The sequence below is a fragment of the Dromaius novaehollandiae genome, chromosome 4, assembly GCF_036370855.1.
Source record: "Dromaius novaehollandiae isolate bDroNov1 chromosome 4, bDroNov1.hap1, whole genome shotgun sequence".
Lineage (NCBI taxonomy): Eukaryota > Metazoa > Chordata > Aves > Casuariiformes > Dromaiidae > Dromaius > Dromaius novaehollandiae.
Genome location: NC_088101.1, coordinates 47,632,610 through 47,651,327, shown reverse-complemented (window position 1 = coordinate 47,651,327; position 18,718 = coordinate 47,632,610). Strand labels below are relative to the sequence as shown.

The 18,718-nt window shown below is 38.7% G+C and overlaps 1 protein-coding gene across 6 annotated transcripts in view; it reads right to left on the bottom strand.

Moving 5' to 3' along the window:
• Positions 1–18,718, bottom strand: part of GALNTL6 (polypeptide N-acetylgalactosaminyltransferase like 6) — a 512,820-nt gene that overhangs the window by 35,740 nt on the left and 458,362 nt on the right. For all 6 annotated transcript variants that reach the window (XM_064510969.1, XM_064510967.1, XM_064510971.1 and 3 more), the window contains one exon: positions 9,954–10,061. In XM_064510969.1, coding sequence (XP_064367039.1) covers positions 9,954–10,061 — 108 coding nt within the window. The remainder of the gene's footprint in view (positions 1–9,953; positions 10,062–18,718) is intronic.

Here is an 18,718-nt window from a genome sequence, read left to right as displayed (position 1 = left end):
TAAAAAGAACCATATAGTAGAAGTACAGTAAAATAATTTCCTTAGGAAAGAAAAATGATAAGTAACTCCAGCAGAGACTTACCACATCAATACTAAGAGTAGACTCTGCTAGAGTTTTCCCTTTAGTTATTTGGCTAATCTAAAAAAAAATGCATTCCTCCTTAGATGATTAGAACTGAATAAAACAGGAGTCCAATAGAAATGATTCATATTGTTACATCTGGTCATTAGTTCAAAATGCTCATTCACCAGTCAAAAGCTCTTTGTTTTCCAATGAGGCCTCTATCACTATTTTTCCAGTGGAAACCCTTCAAAACATTGCATTTACAAAAAAAAGTACAGTCGTCCCCCACCATTCTCCAAGTATCAGCCAAAACTCATTAGCCAAATTTATTCCCCAGTTCTTCCAAAACCTTTCTCTCCGTAATATGCTAAAAATCTTCCAAAGCCTTGTCACATCTCTTAACAAGCCTATATATGTTCAGTATATTTTTATATTGCCATCATAAGCTAGGCCTATGTGAGGCAGCCCTTTGAATTTTAAGTTTCCCCTTTAAAAATACAAACTCTTGACTGGCTAGCTCTAAATCTCCAAACTGCTTATGAATGTGACTGTAAGAAACTCTATCGTGGATTAGCAGGAAGCTCTCTCTGAAGTCGTCACTTACGAGTAGGCACTCAGCTTCCATATATTTTAATCTAAATGAAGTTTGTTGACCTAAGTTATCGCGGTTTTATTACCTTTATTATCGCTACACAGGCTGATATATATTTCCTTAATGATTACCACACTTCCTTCTAGCACAATCATGTTCGGACCAATAGTGAAAAACTTCAAACTGCAATTCATCCTCATACTTGAACTGAATGCAGTCAGATAGAGTTGCATTCCGGAAAGCTAATCAGTCGCAACTTTGCACAGTAAAACAACTGCAAACATCTCATACATTACTATTTAGAATATGTTTACTTAGCATGTTCCTGGAGCAAAAGTACATGCTTTCCAAAAGGAATGAGCTCCAGTAAGTTGCAGATCCCAGTTCTGTGGCTGTCTATCATGATAAGTAGCTTGGTATTCTGTGAAGAACCTCCTAGAAGTATAACTCTTCTCTGCCACCTACGTCAGTGAGATTCTGGTCTTTTAGTCACCTTATCACCAACAGTAAGAGGGACACAATGTAAATGAGAGCGCTCATCTCTGAACACTTGAAGGCCTACCGATCGAGTCACTTACTGTAACATAAGGCATGTGATTTCAAGCCCTTTACAAGTCCCCTGGAGTTGCCCTTCCCACAATCTGGGTGAATGCTCTATGCTGTGGAGAAAGGAGAACAGTCACTTCCTCTACGCCTGAGCCTCCTGCAAGGTTGGATACGATCTGAGCAAGTCAACGCATTAAGCCCCTACAAATGAGATATGTATGGGAATGAATATCTACCAAATCCTAACAGGGTCAAATGGTAAAATAGGTGCTAAGAAGTTTAACTCTGTTAGGACTTTGCCATGTATGTGTGTATACTGCTGCAGAAACTCAGAGATCAAAGGACTTTAAGAGTCTAGCAGATTAGGCAGCATTTTGTGAATGTCTAACAGCGTCATTTAAGTACTCCAGTCTCCCAGTGAAGCTAACCTACGAGGAATTTAGAACAACCAAAATAAGAGTTGGATTTCAGTCTTTTAGATTTCTGTCTCTGTTACTCTTTGTTTAATCTTTTAAAGAAGACTCCATTAAGTGCCATTTTCTCAAATGGCATCCAATATCTTTATCAAAATAAGAAGAATCAGTTCTGGGGTGTCTTTGGGGTAGATCACACTGGCTCAGATTCTTTTACTTCAGTCTGAGCGCCTCATCTAAATGCATACAAAAAGCCAAAATGAAATAAGTGTCTTTGGACTGTGGCTGGCAAACTGCTGTAGCTTGGCTCAGTTGTCAAACTAATCCTCATCGCCAGGTTACAGGTGTTGACATTCGTAAAGCTGGACTTTTAATAGAAAAAGGAAAAATAGAAAGAAAAATTAAATAGGAGAGAATAAATGAAGAACGATTCAATATTAATGAGCTGAATGAACTCATATACATGAATTGACACACAATGCGAGGAAGTCACAGGGACATTAGATGGACATCCAAGGAGTTTCTCAGGACCTATCCATGACAGACCAATGCTAATTGGTTCTCTCTACTTGCCATATTCAATGAAAATTGCTGGATGAGGAAGAATAAAACCCAGTAATGTTTCAGTATATGCATATTTCTATATGCATAGAAGGTTGTGACAGCTGTCACTAAGAAGCTGTGAGATGCATGCAAAAGTGATGGCAACCCCAGTAAGACTGACTCATCAGCTGTATCAGTTGCCCCATGCATGCATTCTCAATGTAATTAACTTTTGTGACACTGCTACAACTGCTACAACTTTAATAGGATCTCTGGAAATCCTTTTGGACAAGTTTGCTTTAAGTTTGTATGAACTCACACAGTTAAGACTGTGACTTTGTTTTGTGCTTTCGTTCAGCAACATTCCTAGCAACACAGGAAATTAAAATGCCACAAACATCTTCCCTAGAAGTATCTAGACTTCAATAAAACAGTTAAAATCAACTCGACTTTTTCTTGACTGGAGAAAAAGAGAGACAAAAAGGACTTCTCCACTTGCTATTTTTTCATGGACGATTTTGTCCCTTTCACTTTCTTCAGTGAAGAGGGAAGATTCATCTCTTTGATCAAGTAACTGTCCCTCTTTTTTAAATGTGTTTAGTGAGATCGTCTGCCGTTTTCAAGAGACACGCTATTATTCAAACAAGCCCATTGAGAAGAAGGCCATGGGAATGGAAAAATGGACTAAGACAGGGACCTGTAAAAGGACAGATTCATAAATATTCCCTCTAAGCAAAGTTTAACTAGATTGGTCCCTAACAGGTAGGGAGTAGTTCCCTGTTTGAGAAATGTGGCTGGTGCACTGGCTAGGAATGACAGCGTTTATATGAAAGATACTTAACTATATGCTATTCTGCATTGGAAATTTGCATAATTCCATCCTTTCCATCATTTCCAACTGTTATTCTAGATGCAATAGTTAAGTTATCATAAAAATGTAATGTCTATTTTCAGTTTCTCCAAATGTTATAAAGTAGATTTTTTTTAATCCAGTGGCACTATATTATTATTATTTGTTTCACTTCACCTGCATAACCTGTTCTTTCCTCTTTTGTACCTATCTCACTCTTTGCATCAGGAAAACCCTGACCCCAGTTCACAGATTTTGTCAACATTAAACAGCAAGAGGAACATTTGGATCCTGCAATAAGTTCCTGTTGTTGGACGTTCAACATTTTCCAGGAAGCTGGATGTCATCAGCAGACACGCACCTAGCTGGTGTAATCTTATTTGTCACGATAGTCTTTTCTTTGATTGGCCAAGATATCTAAAATTACGTGCAATCACACTGATCAAATATGAGGCACCATAGCACGTCTAAGTGATTCTTTGCAGGTCTTTGCAAAGGTATTTCAGTTCTGAAATACAAGAGAGGGTCTGATTGAGCACAGAGTTGTTGCTGCTACAAAATGGGTGCCCTGTTTCCTTCTGGAAGCAGCTGTATTTCATTTGGCTGGAATGAATAATATACAGCCCTGCATAAAAAGTACTTAAGAAGTGCATTGGGATCCATCCAGCCAAGGCAACTATACTTTATGCTCCCCTGGAAAACAGGTAGCGCAATATCACAATAAATCACCATAGAGGAGGGGAGCAATGCCTGACTGGAGAAGCCCATCCAACAAGTGTGGATGACTATGACAGAGGCAGCAATGTACAAAACTCCACAGCGCTAACAGGGAGAAAGACAACACCCTACATTTCATTCAAACATCCTTCCTTAGCTGTCAGAACACAACCATTTCTCACTTCCGTACATGTCCATATGAAAGTGGAACCACAGGAGTGTTCTCCTGGACACTAATTACAGATTCGTGACACGCAGGTCTGAATATTTAAACTGTCCACATCAGATAAGTCTAAATGGGGGGGTTCATCCTTTTCCCTTCTTGCCTAAATCCCTTTTATCTTTAGGATTAGGCAGTGCTACTGTTTGCCAATCTTTCCCCCATCTGGGGTTTCTTGTCTCAGTTCTTTTCACTTAACCAGGATTAAACCTTCTCAGATTTCATTCCAGAAATGGTTTTTATTTGTGTGAAAAAGCAACCAAAAAAAGAGATGCCTGCAGGTATAAAAGAAATGCTTCTCACAGTATGCTAACTAGGTGACAAGGATGGTGGTGTATATAAATAGCTCTTGTGAGAGTTAGCACAGAACAGCTGGCAGAGAAGAAAGAGTCTATTTGTTTTCAGCCTGTAATCTGCAAGTACCTTGAACTGAAATTCCACAGATGTTACCTAAAAAGAGCCAAGACGTCAATTTTCTGTATAGAGGCTTACATCTCCACCGCAAAATTTTAAAGATCTACGAATTGCAAAAAAGTTAAAAACTGCTAACTAAAGGATACATCTGCACTGCTCACCGGGGATAGGATTAAGGCGATTAAGGACTTGAGGTGAGGCTGTGGGGCTTTGTGGGCAGTGAATGCTTGGCGTGGATGCAGGGATTGGCATGGGGTGCCACGAGGATGCTCCCTGCCCCAACCTGACTCCGGGGCTGCAGGCCCCTGTGGGCTGCTTATAGGGTAGCCACAGGGAGAGAGGGAGCTGAGAGCACAGCATGTTGTCCTCACGGCCGCTCTGGAGATTACTGTTTTAGAGGGGGATAAATATAGCCACAGATGTTCCCTGTGAACAAAAATCACTTCATCTCATAGCTTTATTATTTGGATATGGAACTGCCAACTATTGGTTAAGATTTGTATTTACTTACATGTGCCTACTATTTTTCACGCTTTTTGCAAATAAGAAGCATATATGCATTTTACAGTCCACCCAGTCAATCCAGGTAGGAAAATATTTATTTACTACCCCCTACTTAGCAGAAAGCAGAGTGACAGTGTAACAACATCTCTGCAAATGTGTTGACTAGTGCGATGATCGCTTTACAGACTCATTCTGTGGACACATTTAGACTACAGCTCACCTGAGCAGTTAAGCCTGGAAGAGAGTTCAGGGATCTGACTCCAAATCCATTTATTAAGCTACTTAACTTGGGTTCCAGTGCTAGTCTCTTGAATGACTCCTGGGAAGTAGTTACCATCACTTTGATGCCGTTGTTATCCAGAAACATCAAATTCTCTGTCTTCTTTGTATTTCTTTCAGATAGCTAGCAGTTAAACTGCCTGTCCTATTGCATTTATTATCTTAAAAGCAAAACATTTATCCAGATTGAAGAAAACATTAAATTAGCATTTTTTAAAGTTACTTTGCCTTCTTGTATTCAAGGATTAGTAGATATTACTTGAAACGTTTTTTTGTAAGTGCTCTGTTTGAGATCTTAATTGAATTAATTTAATGATGAATTCATAAATCTGCTAAATCAAAGAAACATAGAATGTAAATTTAAAATTGCAGAGTATAACTATCATCATTATAATACCTTAAAACTGTGCTGTTGCAAGAAGGTAATTCTTGCTTGATTCATAAATAATTTGCTTATTCCAAGCTGATGTTTCAGTTGCTTATCATGACTGCTGAATCATAACTGAACTTGTGCTACAGCCTTTCGTGCTGAAAGGGTGATTGCAAAAGTACCAGCACTGCCCCTTTAACAGCATGCCACATCTATCAGTTTCTTTTGTGGTCACTAGAAAACAAGAGTCTTCTGAACTTACTTTACCTAACTGATTCTCCTTGGCTGTGTAACTTGGCTGGAAACTGAAAAGAGAAATGTCCAAGTGCTGTTTTAAGAAAATCCAAACACCACTTGCAGCTGGAAAAAAATAATAAGCAGTCTTAATATTGAAGAAAGCTCTGTCAAAAATGCAAATGTGGTCATAGCACCATATGGTGCAGCTACAGTAATTTTATTCAAAGATCCCTTTTGAAGCCACAGGAAAAGGCTGAGCAAATGGTTCAGGTGGGAATCTGAACCCACCTTTATCAGCTGAATTCCTGTACCCAAACTCTTGCAAGTTCCCATTCAGCGACACAGTGCAATGAGGCAAGCGTCACCATGCTTGTGCCTGCTGGGTCAGAGGATCACTGTGCTCCGGGATCCCAAGTCCTGGAGTGCAGGGAGGAATTCAAGTTAAGATTAGGATTCACCATGCTGCTGGGTTAGCATCCAAATGTGAACTTCACTGGGTTTGCCCTTCCCTGTCTTCAGAAAGGGCTAACACGCTAATGCTCTGTAGCAAATGCTAAAAATCTGTGCAAAATACCTGTAAATGAAAGAAATTTCTGTAGACATATATCGAAATTCTGAGTTTACCTCTGCATATCCTATGGAACAATGAGCTTTTATTGATAGACTTCTTATGATGTTTACAGAATCATGAATAGAAAAAAAATCCCTCCAAATAGGGAGCTAAATAAACAATAAACTGGGATATACCTGTAAGAAATTGCTGGTCATATTTTAAAGTCTATTTTTTTAGATAACTAAGACAAAATGGCAGAGCTAGAATTCTAAGAAATGAAGCATCTCTCAAAAATACCAAAGCTACTAAAATAATCCAGTAAAACAAATCAGAACTTAATGGGGCAGCATCTTGCATAGGATTTTAAGATTTGGGGACTCACTCTTTATATATATGTTTTACCAAAAACGAACAGACCAAAATAGTTATTAGTAGCTGCAGTTTTGTGCAGAGGTTGACAGGTTGGGAATGAATGATAATTATGTGGTGCTTCCACATTACAATATAGAATGACTGTTGACATCTTTATGCTCATTAATCTTGCTTTAGGTGCAATTACCTGTAAATTGGGCATTGACTGCATTTGGCAAGCAGCAACATCCTGAGACATCTCCAGAAATTTTTTCAGCTGTATCTCCTTTTTTTTCTCATGGTCTGTTTTATAAATCTACTCTGGATTTTTTCAGTTTGCTTTACTTTCGTTCTGTACCACTGAACAGTTTTACTGGCAGAGCATTTTATACATGGATGTTTTTCAATTTATGGTGTGTCAGCAAAAAATATGTCTGGGCCTTGCAGGTCATGGGTGGCAGATGAGAAAGTAAGAAATACGATAATAAGGACACAGAAAATCGATGTCATGATACATGTTAATGTGTGTGGTACAGTAATGGTTATTTAGTGATATGGGAGGCTGAGCAGGCTTGAAATCTCTTGCTTTATAAAGCATATGTGATCCTCACGCCTGGACGCAGCTCTTCAAAAAGTTATCTAGATTGGTCAAGGATTATGTAGCTAGCTGAAATTGTGTTGCACCTTGCCAGTATAAGACGTAGACAGGTGAAATCCCAAGGGAAGCGACAGTAAAATGATCACTTTAAGCAATATTTATTATGGGCAACCCCATGAGTTGACTAAAGCATATCAGTGGTTGAAACAGCTTGAACGACATCCGTGCCATGATCTCCATTGGACTACACCTGAAATTGTCTAGAAGCTCCATCTTCTTCCTAACTCCAGTCTCCGCATCCCTCGTGCTAATTTTTTGAGGGACAGGATGAGGAAATCTGTGACTCTAATGTAGTGTCTGCACCAGGGGAAATTCTCCCTTGACTAATAAAGGGGCTACCACGATCATTTATAGAGCTGCCGCTGGGCTTCCTGGGGCCCATTCCTCTGCGCACTGTATCTCCAGCATCGTCCTTCATACAGCAGAGGATGCAAAAGGATTGAGGAAAAAGTTCTGTGGAACTGAAATTGTATTCAAACTATTGCTTTCAACAAACACAGATAATACTCTCAGATATTCTCAAGTATGTTACTCATTATATTGCTGAACTGGAGGAGAGTTTAAGATAAAGTTCACATAAGGGCTAGAATATAATTTTTGGAGGATACAATGCAATATTTCAAGGATAACCCAAATATAGTTGCAAAATCCAGGCCACTTATGTGTATACTGCCATAGTATTATTTTGGCTAACAGCTCCATTTGGGTCAGCTTATTCAGAACCAGAAGCAGTCTTTATCAAAGGGACTGTCTATTCATTGAAGATGAATATGTCCTTGCTTTTTCTTTTAGGGCTTGGATCAGAGAAAGAGAATGTTTTTAGGCTTAAAGTTACACATAGACTTTTATGGTTCTGTGACCAAAATCTCCTCCTTGGCTTATGGAGTTATGATGACAGCCACAAACACTAAAACAGACAGAAGATATAATCTTGTGCTTTTGGCACTGTTGAAGCAACACATCTTAAGAGCAACATTTTGTTTTAGAATAACCTACTAGAAAAAAGTTCAAATCCTCTTTCAAACAATGTAAAATATATACCAGAAATTTCCCTAAGCATCAGCTACGTTTTAGACCCCAGCAACACAGAAAAATGATCCATTACTTGAACAAGAAAGATAAGACCTGCCCTATCAGCACACTAGCTCTTTTCCCCTAAGGTACAGGACAGTCGGTCTGTGCATGGGCAGAGATTTCATTCTTATAATAGGGAAAACTTTTGTTGTAATACCTCGCAAGTGATTTTTAGAAAGCAAGCTAAAATAAATAAAGTATGTGGAGGCTGGGAGGTAACTGATGGCTGTAGGTTCTCACAGTTCTTCCATGAAAGCTAGTTCACTGTTGAACAGTACGAGATGCTAATAGCCTAAAAAGAAATGTTTGTATTTTGCTCCTACTGGTAATGCACAAGACAGCATATTCTCTAATAAGATACTTTGTTCTCTAATGGGGAAAAACAGAGACTGAGATTTGGATTTCTTATTTCAAGTTATATGTGCTTTTTGCTGGGGGAATTCCATGAATGAAGCAAGTTATTTCAACCAATGCAGGAATCTGGATGAGAAATTTAAAAGACTACATATAACTATATTAGGTGAAGATTTTGATTTCACAATTTAGTCAAAACACCTCCTGTCACTAACATTAACAACAACACTAATCCCATTACTGTATCATATGTCCCACTGTCTGCACGGATGTTCTTTTAAAGCAAAACCTCTTCTCTCTCTCAGCACACAATACCACTTTCCTCTTTCTTGTGCTGCGGAATTATTACAGCAAGCCTTGTCCCACAGTGACGAAACCAAGAATATCTACCCCTTAAAGCAAGAAATTTATTTTTTTATTCCTATCACATTTTTATTATTAAGAAAAATATGATTCATAAAATATTAGCCTATGGCAATATGCTGACTTTAATATTAATGTCATTTTACTTTAAAAAATCCTCTGAAAAGATTAAAATCAAGAATGAATAAATACTAGTATCCACCTGGAAGCTAAATCTGTGCCCTTTGTTTTCTATCTTTTGCCAACCCATGAACAGCTCCAGAAAGTTAAAGAACATTTTCTTTTGAGCAAAAAAAACCCCTCATGGATATAAATGTGTTCATCAGTCTCTGAGAAATGTCTGGAGGTCTCGTAATTTCTCAGTCACACAGTACCAAGTTGGCTGTATTCCATAACAAGGTTTTATACAATAATTAGACAGTCACTCAGATCACTGTTACTCAGTTCTTTTGCCTCAAAAAACATTCCTTTTGCAAGGTTCTGCCTGTTTTGCTGACTGATGAGAAAATGAATATTCAGATTTGTGTTGCTTGTAAAAACTATGACTGACAACACTACGCAATTCAGGAACCATAAGCCTAAGGTTATTCCCACGTTCTTTTGAATCAGTATAAAATACACTTCTGTGCTGAAATCTCTAACCCTGCATTTTTATGCTGTCATTTTATTCTTGGAAATGTTATCTCTGGAAGGCAGCATAACTGCAGCAATTGCACATCCTATTCCAGAAAAATAAAGAAACATTCATTTTACTTTTTAAAGTTTTACTGTTAGATGCAGAAACTAGTTCACAGGGAATTAAGAGACTGATGATGAATGAAAATGCGAGCTAGCAAGACCCAGTTACTCACTCGTGCTAGGCTGGTTCCAGAGGGAACTTTATAAGGGACATACTTCCTGTAGATATGCCCAACTCTAGAACATGGAACATCAAACATGCCACCTCCACACATCCACACCTGAAAAGGAAACAGAAAACAAATGAAAGAATGATTCCTGGAAATAAATGAGGCAAAAAGGCATTCTAAATAATGGGATACGTGAAAACCACACACCATTCTGTACTCACTCCTTAGAGTCATAGTGGTAGCTCTCTGTGCGTAGTCTATAGCTGGGATTAGATAATGTGGCAGACTGTTCTTTGCTACCTGGGAACTCACTTTGCAAAAGCAGCAGACATTCAAAACAAAATCATAAAACCTATTTAATAGGTTAACCAACAGCCCTCCTGCATTGCAACCAAGATATCTTCGTGTCAAAGACAAAAAACTGTTCAATATATATGGAAAGATTGTTCAAAACATATAGGAGTAAATCAAAAGTAAAAACAGAGATATTCTAAAACACTTGGCTACTGAATAGTGAATATGGAGCTCAAGTATGAAGATGTTCTTCATTTTCCTAAAGAAAAAAGGAACAAAATAAATCAATTTCCTGCTGATCAAATTCATGTAGATAGAAAAAGAATGGCATGCCATGAGGTTTTATCATTAATACTTTTAATATTTAAACAAATGGAATCATCTGGAATATATTTCTTTGACTGGAGTATATTTCTTTGATGCTTAAGGTTTGAACAACCAAGATTCTACCGAAAATTTCTGGGAGCTGCAAGCACTTGGCAGCTCTAAAAATCAAGCTGTATGATGATGGGTAGCAAGTAAGGAATTCTTCACAACTTTTAGTGTGACTAGTCTTAACAAGTATATGTGAAAGCAAGGTTGCATGTCATGTCAGAGGAACTATGGAAATCATGCCAGCAACACCTACGGGCATGATTTTGTATGCTTTGGTGATACGAAGCCACTGAAGTCTAACATGGCAATTAGAATATGTATCTCAGCACCCTCTTGAGTCACCAGTATCATGACCCACTCACCCCAAATATTGTGATATTGAATAGATGTGTCAGTAGCATACCTCAAACATCTTTTTTGAATGTTCTTGAGATAACAACAAACACACAAAGAGTAGAAGATGTATTTAAATACATATTGCATCAGAGGTAAAAAGGCATATATGAAATATCTCCATTAATTTGGAAGAGAACTTAGGTGTACCCATTCCCTATACAAAGGGGTTTTCTCTGCATTTGGTGCATTCTGTATATATGAGTGATAGTGAAATACGTTTGGGACTGAGGCTAAAGCAGAACAGTACACAGGCAACTGAAAGTTTTACCAATGATTTACAGGAAGGAATTCACCCAAAAGGTGATCTGCTCAACATCAACCAATAAAAACAACAGAAACCAGATCCTCAACAAAAGGTATCAGAAAATATGATGTGATCACAAATACTTGACATTTTCTATGAAGCCTCTGGAGAACAGACGATGTCCATCTCCACACTCTTTTACCACACATTTCTCACTCTCTTCTGTCCCGCCTGCCAGCTAGCTGTAGCTGCTGAATTTCTGAAACCGCAGAAGCATGAAATTCTTAATTTTATGGTAGGGCATGATTAAGCAATAGTGAAAATGGACAAGACTCTTCCACTGTGCAAATATGAGCTTGCCTGATTGTGATACAGGGTATTTCTGTCTGGTCATGGCAGTACAGCTGTGAGCTGGTGAGTAAACTTTAGTAATCAGAACATGCAGACACTGAACGCTGTGTTATGGGATGCCCCAGTGCTTGAGTGTGACTCATAGCAGTTGCTGAAGGCAACATGCAAGCACCTGAGACTTACTGCACTATTCATACTACGAATAGAGAAAACAGGGGTTTTAGACTGAAGTTTTGAGTTGGAAAGCAATTTAGGAAGTTGCTTCTTATGGGCCCTTTAGGTGTAAGACCTTATAGGCTATTAGTTGTTAGCCATAGCATCCAACTGAGAGCTGGTGATTGACTGTTTGAGGACCTATACTGCATTGCAGCACAAAACTAAGTATGCTAGTGTAAACTTTCAAAGAAGGTTTGAAACCACCAAAGCTGGAGTAAACTCGTGTGTTTGGCTTTGTCCTGTAGTCACAGAAACACTTGCACAGTGAGGTGCAGCTGAGTCAGGTGCTACTCTGGGAAGCTGTTACTTACTACCTCCCCACGCAGGATTAGTTACCTCTTACCTAAGGCATAGGACCTCTATCTGGATGCTTTTGGTGCATGCTAACATGTCAGATGAGGAGACAAATTTTGCATTCCAGCAGCACAGGGCATGAAAGGTGCCTGTCCTGGGCATCACTCTGCCAAATGGAAGCATATATGTTGACAGAATCAAGAGTATTTTAATAGGTATTTCTGCTGTGAGGATATCCTGTTTGGTATTTTAGCAAACACAGTCGTTCTCAGGGAACAAATTTACCAGTGATTTTGAAATGGAGGCCCAAGTGAATGCCCTGCCTCCATGCCAAAATAGCTCATTACAGCCTAGAGCAGTCTTGCTCTGTCATGTAGACATGATTTTTCTTTCTGAAAACATTTTGTAAAATTTACTTCCTAAAGAAAACCTGAAATCCTCACCTGTTTAATCTCATGTCAACTAATTCACTGGAAAACATGTTCATAAACATACTGAAAATTACAAAAATTATAATGTTAAAATAAGGCAAGTAATGCCACCTTTTAAAAAAATTCATTCCCCTTTCTGCCAATACTTTGTGTGTTGCATCATTTTTGACCTCCTTCTAGTGGAAATCTCTTCTGTGTTGCTGTCTGCAAATAGCCCAGTGCACTGATGAAACTGCAGATACGTATTTAGTATTCATCACTATTTTTAAAGGAAGGTGTTATTTCAAAGGCTAGAGAAGATATTGAAGTGATTACACGCGGTTTCTCAGCCCTTGAAGAGTGGACAGCATAGCAGTTTGACTCAGAGGAAGGTCAGCCACAGAACACATTTAAAAGACAACAAAGGAGAAACATATATATAGGCCAGTGTTACTTTAACTCAGACAATGAGTGCTAAAGTAGACATATATAGCATTTCCTCTAATGCAGTAGGATGCGAATAAAAAAAAATAAAAGGAGAAAAGGCATTAGAAAAAAACCTGTCAGACATGCTGAGGCAATAACAAGTGGGAGGAAATAACACTTTGTATTGGTCCTATATTTGATAGATATAAAACTTGAAAATGCTGTGCTGCAGCTGAGGTGCACAGTGTAGGGTAATTGAAATGAGTCCTGGGTTGCCTTGAAGGACATTTAGCAGCTGTTCCTGTTTATCTTTCAGCTTCAGAATGATTTTAAAGGCATTTTTATATTTTCCTGGGAAGATCAATTCTGGCAAACTTGTCTTTAAAATGTGCATTTTTATGTCAGCTGAGCTAAATGCAAGAAATTGGAGAATGACTTCTGTGTTAAATATTACAGATCTCCAGCGTACCATGAAAGGAATTCAGGTGGTGTGGGATGTGGTGAAATGGTATCATGACGCTGATGCCTCTGTTCATCTAACAAGCAAGCAATGAAACTCAGGATTGCTAATGTCTTCTTCTTCACAAAAGCAAGGAATCTGCTCTGCAGCCAGGGTATAAAAAAAACAACAACAAAAACAAAACAACAAAACTTCAGTTTGCAAATACCAAAAGAAGAGTAGTTTCTGTGTTGACTAGGTACTGTATCACAATTTATCCTCATATAGCTCCTTCCAACAGAATGTTGCAAAACACTTTATAGAGATGGTTGAAAGCAAATGGCAAGCACTAAGGCAAACTTTAAAAGAGATTAAGCAGGTTTTGTTCTCGGCTGGAGCTTTGATGTCACAGATGCATTTTCTGGCCCTGCTGTACAGCTCTTGTGGGATTTTTTGGCAAAATCACCCTCTTTGCACTTCACTTTGTCATTAAAATTGAATGCTACTTTCTACTGTTTTTTATCTGCTTTACCTATTTAGTTTGTGAGTAATCCAGCCCTAGGACCGTCTGTAAAATGTAAATACAGTGCACACTAGAGTGAGACTGCAATCCATATGCTACATCGTAATCATAATTGCTGCAGTAAGAGACTAGATTTCTGAGCAGTGGAGGATGTGTTGCTGTGGAACAGGAATATAAACATATAGCGAACTATGTAAAAGATTGAGGAGGGACTGAATGGATCTTGGATCAGGCTTCAAAACTAATTGAAAAATATACTGCTGCTGAGGGTCGGGAACAAGACAGAACAGCAAGAGACACTAAAATGGATGGAAAAAGACAAACAGTAAACTGGTGGTAGAGGAATATAAAGTATGTCAGGCAAAGCTGTCAGCATGGTGCACTGAGCATCTGTAAGAAGTAAAGACTATCCACAGGAGAGATGTATTATCGTAATGGGGCTGAAAAACCTGTGGAAAATAAGAATATAAAATCATTAAGGGATTTTTCAGTTGTACTTCCTGAAATATAAGCCAAAAGACCAGATTTGACAGTTGTAGAAAAGGAGAAGGCAGAATACTTCACTGTAAACTTTTCCATGTAGTGACAATGTTCAGCTAAATGCAGGAAAAAAATCTAAAAACAGAATCAATTACTGCAAAATCTGTAGTCAATGGGGTCACAAACAGTAAAACATTTACTTGTGGTGCAGTGGGATTTCATGAGAGCAATATTGGAACAGCACTGTGTAAACTGAAAACTGATGACTGTGGATATTTCAGCAACACTGACTGGCACCTCTAAAATACTGAGGAAGGTGGTAACATTCCCTGCTTGTCAATACTTTGGTATAGATTAGAGCTACACTAACAACTCCCTAATGTCCTCCTACTCTCCATCTCCCACCAAGATTGCCAGCAGTGGTGGGAATTAATAATGACGATGGTGGTAAAGAAAGGGACGTGGAGGTGTGCATTGGAAGACAGGGATGAGGAGAATCTGGAAGATGTTTCAACATGTGTAAGGACAAAACAGTCCTAGACAGAGGACACTAACTTCAAAGAGGCTAGGATATCACCTCTAGTATTTTCATCAAGGTATGATTTAAGATGTTTAATGTTAAGACATTCCTAAAGAATGTAGAGTCTTCAGCAAACACAGGAAACATGCTTCTTATCTTTCACCTCTCTGTCTTTTGGAGATTACTACATTAACAGTGTCTTTCTAACACATGTATTTAGGACTTCCTAAATAGTGGCTTCCTCAGTAATTGAGAAGAGAAGCTATTCATCAGGTCACTTCTAGCACTTTGCCAGCTTTCACAAGTTTAGTGCATGCTGAAGAGTATCAGCAGGATATCATGTATCTTTTTAATTAAAAAATTGATCCCAAGGTCTATGCTGCCAGAAAAATAAAATACTGTATATTATTTCTTACGTAAAAATGAGTCTAAGAAACTATTTTCTGAAGAGTTCATGTTTTGAGACACAGGCTGTGGCTGCCTCACCATCCAATGAATGTACATGCGAGTGCTCTGATTTGGAAATAGCAGTTAATCAACATGACAACCACCTCTGTGCTTGCTGAAATCCTTTGCAGCAATGTTACCAAGCACAAAATGAACAACAACAACAAAAAACATTGGGTTTTGCAGCTGAGGAAAGAAAGGTCAAGCAAACTTTAAAAATATGGCCTTTTTTTTAACCCTTCATGTTCCTAACAAGTCAGTACCTGGAATATAAGCTGAGGAGTACTTTCATGAATAACAAGGTCATACTGAATCTTTTACCTGTCATGCAATGACACAATTCCAAACATCACAGCAATATTATAAAACATACTGTATTTGGGGGAAACTTACTGACTTAGGCTACAGTGAATTTTGTTTCACTGCAGATTCACTCCCTGTAGTATATATTTTTTTCCTAGAACTGTCCCCCACCTCCCAAACACGTTTTTCTCACACCATTCACCATCTGGCCCTCTGTAATAAGATAATGCAACCCCCACCATGGAAAAGGATGTTTGGTTAGGACAGCGCTCTATGTTCAGGCCTGGCGTCTGTCACTCCTAGGTCACAGCCAGTGAGAAGTAGAGACTGACACTTTCCTTCTAGGCTTCTTAGCCTGAGCACCTTTTCTAAATCTGGTTCAGCCTCTTCTTGTCAGCAGCTGTTGCCCAGTTCCCCAGGCAACTGCCTGCCCTGCGGTTTGGATCAACCACCCGGCACATGTGTGCCTGCCCCAGTTGAGACCTGAACCAGCATGTCCGGTGGGGCACTCCTGCCCCTACATGAGGTTTTCTGTTCCCATCATATCATTCTATAAATTTAGACACATCCCTCCTGCAGCTTTTTTCTTTCTTTCCATCACTAATTTTACTTTTTTAATCAGTCCTTGAACTCTGTCGTATCATCTTGAACTCATAAAGCAGTATTGCTTTGTTAGTGCTAGTGATTCCTTTGAGCGTGCGTGGTGACTCCGTGACTCAGCACCGACCTCTGTGTTGCGTTTCTGGGGTAGGCAAAGTGCAGTAGAAGGTTACAGTGAGCAGGGCAGAGCAGCTGATATCAAGTTCATGATGAAGAAACTGATATCAGAGGACTTCAGGCAGACTATTTTATCGAGTCCTGACCAGCACAGTTTAGCCATCATACTTTAAAAGATCCAGTTTCTCTCTTTCTCTAGGCCCACACCGTGCTCGTGGCATTCCACCTGCTTTGCAGCAAGTCTTGAGTTGTGGGGATGACTGTGGATGTCCCTCATACAATAGTGCAGAGACTTTGGGTTGAGAAGATGCTTTTTCTTAATAGGTGTGTAAGCATTTCTGTGGAGCAAAGTTTCATTCCAGCATCAAGGAAATCCTTCTCCAAATAAAATTAGGCCAGGGAATACCCAACATGACCTATACTGTTTCTTTAGCATTGTTTCATGTCTGCCACTAGTGAATTTGGATATATAACCAAAATATTTGACGTATATATTTGTCAAAGTTCTTCTTTAGCATACCTGCAAGGTTATGTCTGCGCTTAAAACATTAGGGTCAGGCAAACAGCAGCAATAATTAAAGACACATGTCACAGCTTGTCTGTTCTAGAGAAATCTGGGCCGACTGCTATCATGTTAAGCAGACAGATCACTACAGTGAACAGTAGCTCATTGATCATGAAGTGGAGTTTAAAATTCATCACTGAGTGAAGAGGACCAAAAATGATGTGTGAACACTCCTCACTCTCTCTCACAGAGCCGTGCAGTCAGCTAAAGATGAACCAGACACTATCCCATTTCAGTGAGCACACGACAGCTCTCACCTGGCATACATTCCCTAATTACATCACTGTATTTGAAATAACCACAAGAATCACAAGTCCGATACTGGGAAGGTCATGTCATCAGCAAGATCTCCTTTTATAGTAGCTAGATCATTTACTTATTTACATTTATATAGCTGCTTTCATACAAACAGATCTCAAAGTTAAAAACAAGATGTTATATGAAGAACGTAGAAGGAACATTGTAGCTATTCCTGAATTTAAAGATCAGCCTAAAACAGTCCTCTAAATACAAACTTCTCACAATTATGGGACATTTCAAATCAATTTCCTTTTGCGACTTCTTAATGAAAACCAGTCATGATTTTACAAAATATTTAAGAATTAATTGAGTCAAAGAAGAAACAAGTGACAATGGCTAAGTAGCTGCTGGTTAGAAATGTTCTTGATGCAAGATACTCCAAATAATACGTAATTATTTGCCAAACAAAATAACATTAATGAGAGACGTGGCATAAACATAGGGCACCCCTCCTATCCCATTCCCACAGGCTGTAGAGGTGGACACTCTAAGGAAAAGTAAGATATAGTTTCAGACTCACTCAAGCAGAAGAGCAAACTGAACCTGGGTCTCACACAGGTTGATCTTCTGGCTTTTTCATACACTTGGTGAATAAACAGAGAGATGGGAAGTCCAACATCTTCCCAAGTTTTTTGAATAAAGCCTGTAAATTAACCTGTTTGGTTCATTTTACCTCATTTACAGAAATTTTAAGACAACTGAAATGATATCTCTTGATGCAGAAACTGTTGAACCAGAAACCTTTCCTGAGCAGTTAGTGATTCTGATATGATAAAAGGCTCTTTCTGTTACTCGCTCTCTCCACTACCATTTTCCCCCCCATTTATTTGTCATTCCAAAGAAAACAGCGGCCTTCTTTATAAAAGTTAGAGCTGTTGAAGTTCTTCCAATAGAAAGTTGTTATTCCTACTGGGCAAATGATACAATATCTTTTTTAAAGATTTTTTTTTCTTTTAATAGTAACAAGAAAAGACAGGGACTCCAAGGGCAATATATACTAATGAGAAGAATCAGGATATATGACTGAAATGAGACCCAGTGTGACACAGCTGCCTCCAAAAAAATCCATCACTTGAGCAAAGCAGGCTGGGGCAATCTAGCATCTCAACTTCCAGTGCTGTTACCATGGTTTCTATACAAAGAGGACTGGACTGCATTCCCATTATATTCTTTGTGATGACAAATAAAGGAATATAGGAACTAGGCTAATAACATCTTAGGCGACCTATCAGAGACAGTTGTGACAGTTACAAGTGACAGAAACAACCTAAATATATAGAAGGTAAATCAATATATTCTAAACTTGCTGTCTGTCTATTGGGTTTCCCCTGCCTTCCAACTTTATTCTGCTGTGGTATAGAAGTGATCCAAAGAAACATGAGAGTAGCACAGTTAATACAAACCATTTTGCTGTTCTTGATAACTCCCATAAAGACAGCCTGGCAGTCCAGCGTAGGATCATGTTGTA